Raw genomic sequence first — 15969 nt, forward strand, 5'->3', positions numbered from 1 at the left:
TTTACTCTGGAATGGCAAAGGCCATAACGGAACAGTGTAAGCCACATTGAGCCTGCAAATAGGTGGGAAAATGTGGGATACAAATGCAACAAATGAACTACATAAGGAAAAAAAAAACTCACTGCCTGATACATCACCATACAATACCGATCGCTTTACATCCATCAGTGTTATGGGAACAACTATCCCCATAGCAGACCTGAAGATACTAGGAATCACCATAGATCACGTATTATCCTTCGACAAACAGGTCACAAACACTACAAAGAAAATGTTTCAGACAATGTGGAAACTCAAATGCATAAAAACTATTTTCCACGAGAGATCTTTCGCTCCCTCATCCAAACCATGGTCCTTGCACATGTAGACTACTGAAACGGAATCTATGCAGGATGCAAGGAACAGACCTTAAAGAAGTTACAAACTGCACAAAATACGGCAGCAAGACTTATATATGGTAAAAATCAATTTGAAAGCTTATATATGATAAAAATCAATTTGAAAGCACAAGATCTCTACTCCAAAACCTACATTGTCTACCCATTAAATCGCGCATATCATTCAAGATCTGTACCTTGGCCTACAGAATAATCTTTGCCTCACCCCAGTCTACATGTCTGACCTAATTACCGCTACGCAATGCAACCAAGAGCGCAAGATCCTACCCAACCCTTCACTACTCCAAATCTCAAGGCACGAAATACAAAACCACATGCACAACAAGCTTCTCTACGACTGCACCAAAATCTGGAACTCATTACCAAAAAAACCTAAAATCCATAAACTACCTACAATTCAGAAAACACCTGAAAGCACAGCTCTTCTAAACACTCCTCCTAGAGGACAACACCTAGCCTAACAGCAAACAGTCCACTATTCCTTATCCACGCACTGAACTAATCTTACATTAACCAAGCGACTGAACTTGATAATCACACCACACTGCCTCTATGTAACTTATTTTCTATTAATTCCATTGTAAGCCACATTGAAACTGCGAACAGGTGGCAAAATGTGGAGTAGAAATATAAATAAATAAAACATAGCCATGAGGGCAGACCCAGCTTACTTTTCCATTTGGCTCCTATGTACTGTAGTCTAATATTTTTTTTTAAGTATTGACTGTAGTTATCTGATCCAAAATATTCTTTGTATGTGCAGATCAAAATTAAGTAGCGTAACTAATTTGTATAAAAGTGTGACATATTTTTCTTCACTCTAGAGGCTTAAGAAAATCAGGTGGGAAAGGCAAGAAGCAAGACAAAGAAAATCTGAGAGGATCTCTGGACAGCCGGTATTCTTATTTTTTAATTTTCTCTAGTAAAATACAAGAGAAATGTACAATTTTCACCCAGAATATTTGCTTCAGTTTTTTGTAGATTCAGGGATTATGTAGTAAATTTATTAAATATTATAAAGTAAGAAATTATATATAAAACTAGATAAGACTAGATATGCTGATGTCATATCTATGATGAAATTTTATATAGAGTGCTTGAACTAAACTGTTTTGGTACAATAATTATGTGATGTATAATTTGAGTTATTGTGCTGTTTTAGGGCCCTGTTTATTAAGGTCCACGAGCATTTTTAGCATGTGCTAAAAATTAGCACGCACTAACCGTGACCATCTACACGGTTAGCACACCCCAAAACACTAATGCACCTCTAGCATGACTTAGTAAACAGGGCCCTTAGTGTATTATCTTTAATTATATGTATCTTATTGGTTTTAATTATTTACTACTATTTATGTACATTATCTGTCATGGATATAAGATTGTGCAGATTATAAATATTAAAATAGTTTGACTAGACCATAAATGCCATTTTATTCATATAATGGTGTGGTAGTCGTGTTAGTCCACTTTTAAAGGTAATAAATAGAAATAAAACAGAGAAAAGAAAATAAGATGACATCTTTTTTGTTGGACTAAATACATTTTTGATTAGCTTTCAAAGGTAACCACCTTCTTCAGATCAGAAATAAGCAAATGTTGACAAATATAAGTATGCCAGTGACAGTTTCACAAGAAGAGAGCGGTGTGGGTTAGGTGAGAAATAGAGCTGGGTGAGAGAGAGGTAGAAGTGAATATCTGATAAGAGGGTGGCAAAGCGATAGAATTTTATGGTTTATTACGGGATAGAAACTCAGATATTTAAGTCCTTTCTGGTAGGTGTACTTACGTTCCTGGATTGTCTTAAAGTTTTCTTTTAGTATTCTCACCATAAAATCATTCATGAAGGGTTCTGGTTTTGTAAAGTGCTGTCTCTCAGGTGACATCCTGGTTGGCATGTTATGCTTAATATGGTGTTTGTGTGGACAAGATTCCATCTACATAGAAATTATATTAAGCATGACAATGCCAACCAGAATGTCACATGTGTGGGACAGCACTTTATAAAACCAGAACACTTCATGAATGATTTTATGGCAAGAATAAATGGAAACTTTAAGACAATCCAGAAAAGTAAGACCTTTGAAGTCAAAATGTTAAAATAGTTTGACATCCACCAGACAGGACTAAACAAAGATCTGATTTTCTATCCCATTATAAACCATAAAATTCTACTGCTTTGTCACCCTCTTATTAGCCATCCATCTCTCCCGGTCTCTCACCCACCCAAATCTGTTTCTCACCTAACCCACCCCACCCTCTTCCTGTGAGACTTGTCATTGGACTGTTTTTGTGTTTCATGTATATATTCTAATATTTGTCAGCATTTGCTTATTTCTGATCTGAAGAAGGGTTACCTTTGAAAGCGAGTCAAAAAATGTATTAAGTTCAATTTAAAAAAGGTATCATATTTACTTTGTTTTGTTTTATTTTATTTCTACGTATTATCTTCATATAGTAAAATCCTGAATTGTTACATATCTGCTTTTAGTAACTACATGGCTTTCTTCTTTAGAATTTCTTCTAAGCTTAGAACAACAAGAGAGTTTGTATACCTCCTAGAGCATTGGTTCTCAACCAGTGTGTCCCCATGAGGTGGGAGGTGTCACAAAAAATTTGGTGTAGACAGCAAGCCTGTGTTTCCTTGACAATCATCTGTGCCTGCAAGCTGGGAAGACCAGCAATCTTGAATGCCAGTTCTTGAAATCCCTGTAACTAGTCCCTATTTCTGCTTCCCCACTATCCCCAATAATAACTGCTGCCTCCAGCTCCAACTTGGAATGGAGGAGCGGCCTAGTGGTTAGGGTGGTGGACTTTGGTCCACCACCCTCTCTCCGCTACAGGAACTCACTGCCCATCCATCGACTTCATCACCTCACCTTCTCTCCTACCCTCCTCCTCCTTCTTGGCTTTTAATCTCCGTCTCTTTCTTCCCTCCATTTTGCCTTCCCCATTCCACCTAAATACCTCTCGCCTTCGACGCCTGCGTGGCCACACCTCTCCTACTCTCCTCCGCTCTCTTTTACTCCTTCTCTTACTCTCAGCCGGTGACATCAATCCCAATCCTGGCCCTCCTCACCAACTATTATCCCAACTCTACAGATCTCACCGCGACCTCTCTAACCTCATCTCTATTCCTCTACTCCCCTCCTCTTCTCTGCCCTTCTCTTGCGCCCTATGGAATGCCCGCTCTATCTGTAACAAACTTCCCTATATCCAGGACCTCTTTATCTCGCGTCACCTCCATCTGCTCGCCATAACAGAAACCTGGCTCTGCCCTGATGACTCTGCTTCAGTCGCAGCCCTCTGCCATGGTGGTTATCTTTTTTTCACATACTCCTTGCCCTACTGGTCGCGGGGGCGGTGTTGGACTACTTCTCTCTCCCTCCTCCAGATTTCAACCCCTTCTTCCACCTCAATCTCACTGTTTTTCCTCCTTTGAAGTCCACTCTATCCGCCTTTTCTCTCCTCTGCCTCTTCGAATAGCGGTCATTTATCGTCCCTCTGATAAGTCCCTCTCATCCTTTCTCAGTGACTTTGATGCCTGGCTTGCCTTCTTCCATGATCCTTCCTCCCCCTCTCTCATCCTTGGTGACTTTAATATTCCTGCTAATGATCCTTCCAACTCTTAAATTTCCAAGTTACTCGCTTTAACATCCTCCTTTAATCTCCAACTATGCTCCACCTCCCCCAGTCATCAAAATGGTCACTGTCTTGATCTCATCTTCTCCTCCAACTGTTCACCCTCTAGTTTCCTTGCCTCTCATCTTCCCCTCTCTGATCACCATCTTATAACTTTCACACTTAAATCTCCTCCCTCCCAGTCCCGTCCTATTATATCTAATTTATCTAGGAATCTTCTCGATATTGACCCTTCATCTCTATCCTCCCATGTTTCAAACCTCCTCTCTACTGTGGCACCATCCACGTCTGTCAACGAGGCTGTTTCTTCTTATAACAATACTCTATCCTCTGCCTTAGACACTGTTGCACCTTTGATGACCCGCCCTATAAGGCGCACAAAACCCCAACCTTGGCTGACTTCTAATATCCGCTACCTACGTTCCTGTACCCGCTCCGCCGAACGCCTCTGGCGGAAATCTCGGGCCCTTGCTGATTTCCTACACTTTAAGTTCATGCTGACCTCCTTCCAATCTGCTCTTTTATATCCAACTGACCAACTCTCTTGGCTCTAACCCTCGACTTCTCTTCACCACATTGAACTCTCTCCTCAAGGTGCCCCCTCCCCCAACTCCCCCTTCATTATCTCCTCAGACCCTTGCTGAATTCTTTCACGACAAGGTTCAAAAGATAAACCTTGAATTCTCTACCTCGCCATCTCTCTCTCCACTAGTCCGTTCCCCTCTCTCTCCTTCCCCTCATTCTTTTTCCTCCTTTCCTGAAGTTACTATAGAGGAAACTACACTTCTCCTTTCTTCCTCAAAATGTACCACCTGTTCCTCTGATCCCATTCCCACCCACCTTCTTAATGCCATCTCACCTGCTCTTATTCCTTTTATCTGTCACATTCTCAACCTCTCACTTTCCACTGCAACTGTCCCTACTGCCTTTAAACATGCAGTGGTCACACCTCTCCTTAAGAAGCCTTCACTCGACCCTACTTGTCCCTCTAATTCCCGACCCATCTCCCTCCTTCCTTTTCTCTCCAAATTACTTGAGCGTGCTGTTCACCGCCGCTGCCTTGAGTTTCTCTCCTCACATGCTATTCTTGACCCACTACAATCTGGTTTTCGCCCTCTCCACTCAACCGAAACTGCTCTTACTAAAGTCTCCAATGACCTATTACTGGCTAAATCCAGAGGTCTCTATTCCATCCTCATTCTTCTTGATCTTTCCGCTGCTTTTGACACTGTCGATCACAGCATACTCCTTGATATTCTGTCCTCACTTGGATTCCAGGGCTCTGTCCTTCCTGGTTTTCTTCCTACCTCTCCCCTCCGCACCTTTAGTGTTCACTCTGGTGGATCCTCTTCTACTTCTATCCCTCTGCCTGTCGGCGTACCTCAGGGTTCTGTTCTTGGTCCCCTCCTCTTTTCTATCTACACTTCTTCCCTTGGTTCATTAATCTCATCCCATGGCTTTTCCTACCATCTCTATGCTGATGACTCCCAAATCTACCTTTCTACCCCTGATAGCTCACCTTGCATCCAAACCAAAGTTTCAGCGTGCTTGTCTGACATTGCTATCTGGATGTCTCAACGCCACCTGAAATTAAACATGACCAAAACCGAACTTCTCATTTTTCCCCCCAAACCCACCTCCCCACTCCCCCCGTTTTCTATTTCTGTTGATGGCTCTCTCATTCTCCCTGTCTCCTCGGCTCGAAACCTTGGGGTCATCTTTGACTCTTCTCTCTCCTTCTCTGCTCACATCCAGCAGACCGCCAAGACCTGTCGTTTTTTTCTTTACAACATCCGTAAAATCCGCCCCTTTCTTTCCGAGCACTCTACCAAAACCCTCATCCACACCCTTGTCACCTCTCGTTTAGACTACTGCAATCTGCTTCTTGCTGGCCTCCCACTTAGTCACCTCTCCCCTCTCCAATCCGTTCAAAACTCTGCTGCCCGTCTCGTGTTCCGCCAGGTTCGCTTTACTCATACTACCCCTCTCCTCAAGTCGCTTCACTGGCTCCCTATCCGTTTTTGCATCCTATTCAAACTTCTTCTACTAACCTATAAATGTACTCACTCTGCTGCTCCCCAGTATCTCTCCACACTTGTCCTTCCCTACACCCCTTCCCGTGCATTCCACTCCATGGATAAATCCTTCTTATCTGTTCCCTTCTCCACTACTGCCAACTCTAGACTTCGCGCCTTCTGTCTCGCTGCACCCTACGCCTGGAATAAACTTCCTGAGCTCCTACATCTTGCCCCTTCCTTGGCCACCTTTAAATCTAGACTGAAAGCCCACCTCTTTAACATTGCTTTTGACTCGTAACCACTTGTAACCACCTGCCTCCACCTACCCTCCTCCTTCCTGTACACAATAATTGATTTGATTTGCTTACTTTATTTTTTGTCTATTAGATTGTAAGCTCTTTGAGCAGGGACTGTCTTTCTTCCATGTTTGTGCAGCGCTGCGTATGCCTTGTAGCGCTATAGAAATGCTAAATAGTAGTAGTAGTAGTAGTAGGAACTGAGTTCGATTCCCACTTCAGACACAGGCAGCTCCTTGTGACTCTGGGCAAGTCACTTAACCCTCCATTGCCCCATGTAAGCCGCATTGAGCCTGCCATGAGTGGGAAAGCACGGGGTACAAATGTAAGAAAAAAAAAAAAAAAAACTTAACATGTTGCAGGTCTGCTGTCCACAGCTTCCTTTTGTTACATAGTTTGTAGCATATTTGTAGGTTTTTGTGTTGCTTCACAGTATCAGGTAGTGGAGGGATTTTGTGTTGCTGTTACTGAGGTGACACTAGAATTTGAATATATATTTGTTTTGTTGTGTGGCAATTGAAAAATTTGGGACTCGTATTGCATACAGCGTTTTGATATGGGATAGGCAATTTCATACTAAACTTACAGTTAAACAATGAAATATTTAGATGTGCTTTGTTCAGTGTGAATTTGTCTTCGATGTGTCACAACAGAAAAAAGGTTGAGAACCACTGTCCTACAGGCATAAATAGTTGTTAGGGCTGACTGCTTCAGTTCATGTTTACAGTTGTTGAAGGGGATGGAGAAGAACTAAATCTGAGGCTGATAGAAAGGTTAGAATAAAAGGTAGGGTAGAAGCAGCAGAAGGCAAGGGTTGAAGGAAGAATAAGAGAAAGTGGGACGGGGACAGAAGGGATCAAGGGAAGAGGTGGAATGTATAAAGGAAAGTTAGAGAGAAGAGGCAGGAAGCAAAGAAGCAAGGATCAGGTCTGATGAGGGCAGCAGAAGGAGTGGCCTAGTGGTTAGAGCACCGGTCTTGCAATCCAGAAGTTCAAATCCCACTGCTGCTCCTTGTGATCTTGGGCAAGTCACTTAACCCTCCATTGCCTCAGGTACAAACTTAGATTGTGAGCCCTCCTGGGACAGAGAAATATCCAGTGTACCTGAACATAACTCACCTTGAACTACTACTGAAAAAGTTGTGAGCAAAATCTAAATAAATAAAGAAAAGAAAAAGGTGGAAATGCCAGAGACGAATGTTGAAAGGAGAAGAATGTTGGTGGGAGTTGAATGGAGAGAATGGCTGGAGGAAGTGGGAGTTAAAGGTCAGGGGATGGAGGGATATTGATGGGGGACTGTGGAAGAGGTGGGAGTGGGATAAGGAGGATACAACAGTTTAGATTCAGAGGGGTGGCCCACAAATGACTGCATGTCCCCTGTGTTGCCCTCAGGGCAGTAAGCTTCCTCCAATCTAAAGGCTAATCAGAAGTAAATTACGAGTATGATTTTTGGCAGAGTAAATGCAATGATCCCTATTTGATTGCAACTATTGTAGAAAATATAATAATAAACGTTGTAATTTCAGAGGCTCACGCGAATTGTTGGAGGAAGTTGACACGAATCCATCTCCAACAGACTCTGATTCTCCTGTTCCATCTTGCATGCCTTTCTCTTGGTTTGGAGACAGTCACAGAGATACATATAGTACTAGCATTCAGTTTGCCCAGAATGGACCACCCCCAGGTGAACCTGGTCAAGAAAAAAACAAGGACAAGGTACGCCTTCAAAATATATAATTTGTTATGTATATTTTAGAATAGCATATTGATACCATTTACTGTTCTAATGAAAAAGTTAATTTTTTCTCAGAGGACAAGCAGGACTGTAAAAATCCTTACCTATGGGTGGTGTCACCAACAGAGCCCGGCATGGGAAATGGTACCCCAGGAGCTTTTTCTGGAAGCTTTTGGGTAGACTCGCCATACATGCATGCCTGCTTCCGCCTGCCTGCTGCTGTCATATGGAACCTCCTCACTCTAAATTTTCCTACAGAGCCAGTCAGACCTGTTTTCCATTGTAGTTGCCTCAGTGCATTTAGAGGGTTTTTTTGTAATTTCTTCTTTCAAGTCTATAAGTCCTGTCGCTGTCATGTTTTGTCTTTTCGTGAGTACCCAGTATTTCTTTAATCAGATTTTTCAGCAGATTTTGAGTTTTTTCTTTTTTCTTGTTAGTCCAGTGTAAACCGTTTTTAGGCCTCGAGCTCTCAGCTATGGTATTATTGTCACCATCACTGTGTCCAGATGAAATGTCCCAAAAGAAGACTGCCAGTGGCATCAAAAGATGTTCCCAGTGTAACAAGACCCATATCCATTATTGATGCCCATTCATGTCTGCAATTCTTGAAACCCAACTATGATCTCTCTTATGCTGTCTATTAACATATGTCAGAGAGGAATTTGTGGTAGAGAAAAGCAGAGAGAGAGGCTTTTCAGTGATAAGACAAGACCAGACCATCGGCATCAGAAACATTGGTCTCCACAGGTCCAGGAGCTCACTGTTTACTGGGGATGCATCAGCATCAAGAGTGTGTTGATCACCTTCAACATCGAGCATCAAGAGAAGCCACAGAGAGCAGCCATCATCTCAATCCCATATGAAGAATAGGAAGGATTTGACCTAATCTGTTGGTACCATGAGATACATTTGAGTGGAAGTTGCGATGTCTCAGCATTGCTCCCCATCAAACTGAGGCACCAAGGTCATTGGTGTCCTTGATGCTCCCTTAACATAAGTACATAAGTAATGCCATACTGGGAAAAGACCAAAGGTCCATCGAGCCCAGCATCCTGTCCCCGACAGCGGCCAATAAGTACATAAGTAATGCCATACTGGGAAAAGACCAAAGGTCCATCGAGCCCAGCATCCTGTCCCCACCAGCGGCCAATCATGAAGAATGGTTACCCTCCTTGCCATCAGAGAGGGTGTGACAACCTTCATGGACCTGAGACCTGGTTCCAAAACTCCCAAATGACTCAGGAGGACATGGCCACTCCCACTGTTATGTCTACATCTTTGATGATGGCATCCTTCAAGGAGCACCTCTTTGCTGAAAGAGATGCCACAGCCTTGAAATCATTGATGTCGAAAGCAAAGGCAATCTGATATGTAAGACCCGTGCTGTCCAGAAAGAGACACCTTGACACCAAGACACAGAAGCAGCAGCAGCTTCCTCATTGATCTACGCAAAGGCTCTCAACCTGATCCTCGAGACCCACCTAGCCAGTCTGGTTTTAAAAATGTTCACATAGAATATGCATATGAGAGATTTGCAGGCACTTGCCTCTACTATATGCAAATCTATCATTGTGGTACCCTGAAAACCTAACTATCTGGGTGTGGCCTAAGGACTGGGTTGAAAACCCCTGATTTATGTTGACTGAATCTGCTCTCAAGAGCCAAGAGTTCCAAGACTTGCTCCTTGGTGCCTCTGGAGAGGAAAGCTCAAACATTGGAGTCTTTTGGGAACAGTTAGTTTCAGAATTCAATGCTCTCTTCTCACATAGCATCCTAACATCAATTTATGGGCATTTACTTGCAGAACAATGTGGCGGAGTTAAGTCCCTCTTCCTGGTGAGTAGGCCAAGGAACTCTTCTCACTAGTAGTCAAAGGGAAAGAGTGCAGAAAATGTTGTACATGCGACTTAAAATATTTTTGATATGTCATTGAGAGCTTCTGCAATGTAAATTTAGTGCCTGTAGTCTCACCTGGCTGTGGACCTTTCACTTGGGACTTGCAGGAAAAAATTGCTGGGATACTGTACCAGGAAGAGAATATCCAGTGATAAAGTGCAACAAGAATCTGCCTTTATCAAGCAGTATAGTGACACTCTAAAGACCCATTTCCAGGCCAACTTCCAACCCAGCCGCCTCTTCCAGCAGGTATCATAGTAAGGGCAACAGAAGTCCTATTATTCTGATAAGTGCAGGTAACCTCCAGCCTCCTGCTGTCCTCAGTTTAGACAGGGTTCATGTCCCAGACAGCAGAGGACCCAAAAGTTCCAAACTCTGTCACAGCCAAACCCAGAGAAAAGGTTTTGAGTGCCTCCAATGAGAATATAACTTCAGTCTTTATATTCATTTTGGATGGCCAACCTGTAGGAGGAAAGCTGAATTTTTTTATAATTTTATTTTTTTACATACAGATGGCTCCTTATAACCTCACAATTGGGTTCTTAAAGTAGTCTTCAATTAGTGGAGTGGCTCCCAAATTGCCTACCAAGCATCATGATTAGGCTCTTAGCATCAGGGAATACTTACAAAGGAATTCCCTTTTACAGGCCAATGCAGTTGAACCTGTTCCATCACAGGAAGGAGAAAAAGGATTTTATTCCAAGTATTTTCTGATCACAAAGAAGCGAATTCTGCCCAATTCTAGACCTGAGGGCCCTGAACAAATCTCATCAAACAAAAATTCAGGATGGGTTTCCTTAGGCTCCATCATACTACTTCTTCAAAGTAGAAGACTGGCTGTGTTCTCTGGATCTAAAGGACTCTTACATACAGATGCATCCTAGCCACAAGAAGTATCAATGATTTGTCATAGGGAAACTCTGATACCAGTGCTGCGTTCTATCATATGGCTTTCACGTCAGTGCCACTCCAAAAAAAAATCCTCAGGTGTGCCCCTGGATAGGGATACATGGCAAGCTAGCCTTGGATGCCTCCCTTCTGCATTAAGAGGGTCTTCCGTATGTAACATAATAAATGACAGATAAAGACCTGAGCGGTCCATCCAGTATGTGTTATCCTCCGATACCCCACATAGAGAAAACTATTCTGACACTTGGTCAAGATCAGGGAACCACGTTTCTCTTAGCCCTTATCGGCTGAATCTGATATGGCTTTCATTTCTGGATCTTTTCCATTAGAAATCTTGTGAGACTGGAGTTTTCTTACCAACACTGATCACACAAGAGCAGGATACACTGTTGCATTCCAGCATAGTCCACAGCTCTCACAGCTTGGATGTTGAGAGACTGGCATTGGCTTTCCTGAGCTTGCCTGACAGTATCCCACAGGTCTTCTTAACTTCCAGAAAGGATTCCACTAAGAGAGTATATGGATTTAAATGGAAGATGTTTGCCCTCTGGTATGAGGGCAAAGTAATAGGTCCCTTTATTTTTCCCACACACAAACTCCTTGAATACCTTCTACTATATCAGAGGCAGGTCTAAAGACTGACTCAGTAAGGATGGACCTTAATGCAGTTGGAGCTTATCAGGTAGAAGGGAAGCCCATCTCTGTACAGCTTTTAGCTACTACTACTACTTTTCATTTCTATAGCGCTACTAGACGTATGCAGCGGTGTACACTTGAACATGAAGAGACAGTCCCTGCTCGACAGATTACAATCTAATTAGGACAGACAAACAGGACAAATAAGAGATAAGGGAATATTAAAGTGAGGATGATAAAATAAAGGTTCTGAACAAGTGAATAAGGGTTAGGAGTTAAAAGCAGCATCAAGAAGGTGGGCTTTTAGCTTAGATTTGAAGACGGCCAGAGATGGAGCTTGACGTACCGGCTCAGGAAGTCTGTTCCAGGCATATGGTGCAGCAAGATAAAAGGAACGGAGTCTGGAGCTAGTGGTGGAGGAAAAGGGTGCAGATAAGAGAGATTTATCCAGTGAACGGAGTTCCCGGGGAGGATTGTAGGGAGAGATGAGAGTGGAGAGGTACTGAGGAGCTGCAGAGTGAATGCACTTATAAGTCAATAAGAGGAGTTTGAACTATATGTGGAAACAGATAGGGAGCCAGTGAAGTGACTTGAGGAGAGGGCTAATATGAGCATAGCGACATTGGCAGAATATTAGTCGTGCAGCAGAATTTTGAACAGATTGAAGAGGAGAGAGATGGCTAAGTGGGAGATCTGTGAGAAGCAAGTTGCAGTAGTCTAAGCGAGAGGTGATAAGAGTGTAGACGAGGGTTCTGGTAGTGTGCTCAAAAAGGAAAGGGCGAATTTTGTTGATATTATAGAGAAAGAAACGACATGTTTTAGCAGTCTGCTGAATATGTGCAGAGAAGGAGAGGGAGGAGTTGAAGATGACCCCAAGGTTACGAGCTGATGAGACAGAAATAGAGAATGGGGGAAGAGGAGAGGTTGGTTTAGGTGGAAAGATAAGAAGCTCAGTCTTGGTCATGTTTAGTTTCAGATGGCAGTGAGACATCCAGGCAGCAATGTCAGACAGGCAGGCTGATACTTTGGCCTGGATTCCTGCTGAGATTTCTGGTGTGGAGAGGTAGATCTGGGAGTAGTCAGCATAAAAATGATACTGAAAACCATGGGATGAGATCAGAGTACCGAGGGAAGAAGTATAGATGGAAAAAAGAAGAGGTCCCAGGACCAGATCCCTGAGGTACACCAACTGACAGTAGGATAGAGGTAGAAGAGGATCCACCAGAGTATACACTAAAAGTACGCTGGGAGAGATAAGAAAACCAGGAAAGAACAGAGCCCTGAAATCCAAGTGAGGACAGCGTATCAAGGAGTAGGCTGTGATCAACAGTGTCAAAAGCAGCAGATAGATCGAGAAGGATGAGGATAAAATAGACCTTTGGATCTGGCCAGGAACAGGTCATTGGAGACTTTAGCAAGCGCTGTTTCGGTTGAATGAAGGGGGGCGAAAGCCAGATTGAAGTGGATCAAGAATAGCTTGAGATGAAAGAAAATCAAGGCAACAACGGTGAACACGTTCAAGTATCTTGGATAGGAAAGGGAGGAGGGAGACGGGGCAATAGTTGGAAGGACAGGTAGGATCCAGTGAAGGTTTTTTTTTTTTAATTTATTGACAAACCAGATTACACGTCGAACATTCATGAGCAAATTACAATCACAGTCAAAATATGTCATATATGCATCTGAGAAAGTTATGCCCTTTTTTACTTCTAATTTTTCCCCCACCTACTTCACCCCCCTACTACTAATCCCCCCCCACTGCCTCCCCGCCTCCCCCCTCCCCTCAACAGTTCAAAATCCTGCTTCTTGCAACAGGTGTCAGAGAATCCCAAGACGGTAACAAAATCTTACAAAACTGATCTCCCTTTTTTGAAGCCAAATCCATGACTCCCTTTTCTAACGAACAGCACTGCATCATAGCCCCTTGCCACTGTGGAACACTGGGCACCTCCAGCTTCAGCTGTAGTATTACCCTTTTTCCCAACAGTACAGTTCTCTTCAGAAAGGCTTTAAATCCCTCTGGCCACTTGCCTCGAACTTCAGAGACGTCAAACAGCTGTCCCGGCGATGGCACCCATTGTACCAACCACATTTATGATACCCGCCTGCCCAACTCTGTCCAGAAGGAATGCACCACCCTGTAAGACCAAAACATATGGGCCAGGTTGGTGCCCACACTCTTACATTTGGGGCAATCATCTGTTTTCCTCAAAGTCGCTCTGTAGGCCCTGTGTGCTGATATGCTCAATCGCATGGTAAATTTATACTGCATTTCCCACCCAGCTGCATTTTCTGTCATGCTGTACATAGACGTCAAACGTTTCCACTTGTCCAGGGTCAAGTCTCCATTGCAGCTCTTGTTCCCATTGGCTCGTCACTAAGACATAATCATTGTGTTCAAGTGAGTCCCTTATTTCAGTGGAACTCTTAACTGAGCTTCCAGACCCAGTAGATCATTTAAAGTGTCCCAGATTTCCTGAGTCAAATAACAAGCAGGCAAAGAGCTAACATAGTGTCTAACCTGTATTTAAGCAAAAATATCTCTCTATTCTAACCCAAATTCATCACACAGGGTCTGGAAGGGCTTTGTGGTCCCCTGCTCAGTTACCACCTGAAATAGGTAATGAATTCCACGAGTAGCCCACCTCTTGAACAATAACGATGACCTTCCTTCTGGAAATGCCAGGTTTCCCCCAATAGGTAGTAAGGGAGAGACTGCTTTATTCCACTTAAAGGTTTTGCTTAGCCACCGCCACGCTTTGCGCAGAGGGTTCAAAATATATCCATAAGATCCTAGTACGGGCAATTTATCCAATGGGGCATGTAGCCAGTATGCAAAACTAAGTGGTGCCATCAAGGAGATTTCTACTGTCGTACAAGAGAAAAATTCCTTGGAACGGATCCAATCAGATAAGTGGCGTAGGCAGCTAGCCATAGAGTATAATTTCAAATCCAGCAGTCCCAATCCCCCCTTGGCGCGGGGTCGCATAATTTTATATAGCCTTATGCGCACTTTCTTACCCTGCCACAAGAACCTGTTGAGTGCTCTTTGTAGCCACCTTTCCTCGCTATATCCCAATATGATTGGAACCATTTGAAACACATATGTCCATTTGGGAAAAGAATCATATTACATAGTGATATTCTACCCTGCAGAGAGATGGGTAGCCCTTGCCATCCTTGTAAAATCTCTGCCATTCGCATCTTCAGTGGTCCTATGTTCTCCAAGTACATTCTAGCTAGGTCTGCCGGGACATATATCCCCAGGTATTGAATTACCCCCTGTGACCTACTGGAAGGGAAAGTGCCCCACCCATTCTGTCTGGACTGCCGACTGGACCAGCAGAGCCATCGACTTCTGTAAGTTCAACTGCAGCCCAGAGAAAAAACTAAACTCATCTATGACCTCCAAAAGGCGGGAAACTGATGAGCATGGTTGGGTAAGAGTGAAAAACATGTCATCTGCAAAAGCCAGCACCTTTATCTGTTTCTCCATCAGCATTACTCCCTTTATATCTGGGTCCTGCAGAATTGTATGCAGTAGAGGCTCTAAATATAGCAGGAATAGGAGGGGCGATAAAGGACATCCCTGCCTGGTACCCCGCTCTACCTGAAAGGATGGGGACCTAGTTCCATTAATCAAGACCTTTGCAGTTGTGCCCTTGTACAAAGTTCGTATGGCCGCTAGGAACCATCCCCCCATCCCAATATATATACTCAAGGACCTGGAACAAATAGTCCCAGCTGACCTTCTCGAAAGCTTTGGCTGCATGCAAGCTGACCATTAGCAAGGGATCTCCCGTGACCTGTCCATAAGCCACTGCCAATAGTACTTTGCGCAGTGCCTAGTGGCCTGTCACCCCTTAACAAACCCCACCTGGTGTTTTCCTATCAAATTTGGGATATTCTGCATTAATCTGTCCGCCAGCACCCGGGACAGAATTTTTATGTCAACATTGATTAGTGAAATTGGCCTATAGGACTCCACTTGGTCTTTGGGCTTACCCGGTTTGGATATTAGTGTGATCAAAGCTTCATTCTCCCCCTGCGAAAAACCCCTTTCAACTACCATGTCAAAATATGCAATCATGGGTCCACAGACTTGCTGGGTCAAAATTTTGTAATACTCGCTTGAAAAGCTATCCATCCCCGGCACTGAACCCAGCGGCAAGGCCCTCAAGACTCTTTGCACCTCCTGCGCCTGAACAGGTGCTGACATTGCCCGCTGCGCATCTTCTGTTAGCCTTGGCATACCTGCATCCTCTAAATAATCCCACGTCAAGGGGCCATGAACTCTATCTCTGGAGGAATACATATTCGTAAAGTGTGAGTGAAAGATATCTAATATGTCCTGCAATTGAGTGGCACAGTCCCCCGAGGGGGTCACTACTGAAGGAATGAATTGGCGTGGTAAACTCGCCTTAGCCACCCTCGCCAGAA

The 15969-nt window shown here is 43.6% G+C and overlaps 1 protein-coding gene across 1 annotated transcript in view; it reads left to right on the plus strand.

Annotated features, from left to right (window-relative positions):
• Positions 1 to 15969, plus strand: part of LOC115473968 (neurabin-1-like) — a 337573-nt gene that overhangs the window by 281505 nt on the left and 40099 nt on the right. Inside the window, exons 15-16 of the mRNA XM_030209200.1 lie at positions 1223 to 1294; positions 7880 to 8069. Coding sequence (XP_030065060.1) covers positions 1223 to 1294; positions 7880 to 8069 — 262 coding nt within the window. The remainder of the gene's footprint in view (positions 1 to 1222; positions 1295 to 7879; positions 8070 to 15969) is intronic.

This window comes from Microcaecilia unicolor, chromosome 7 (genome assembly GCF_901765095.1).
Source record: "Microcaecilia unicolor chromosome 7, aMicUni1.1, whole genome shotgun sequence".
NCBI classification, from domain to species: Eukaryota; Metazoa; Chordata; class Amphibia; order Gymnophiona; family Siphonopidae; genus Microcaecilia; species Microcaecilia unicolor.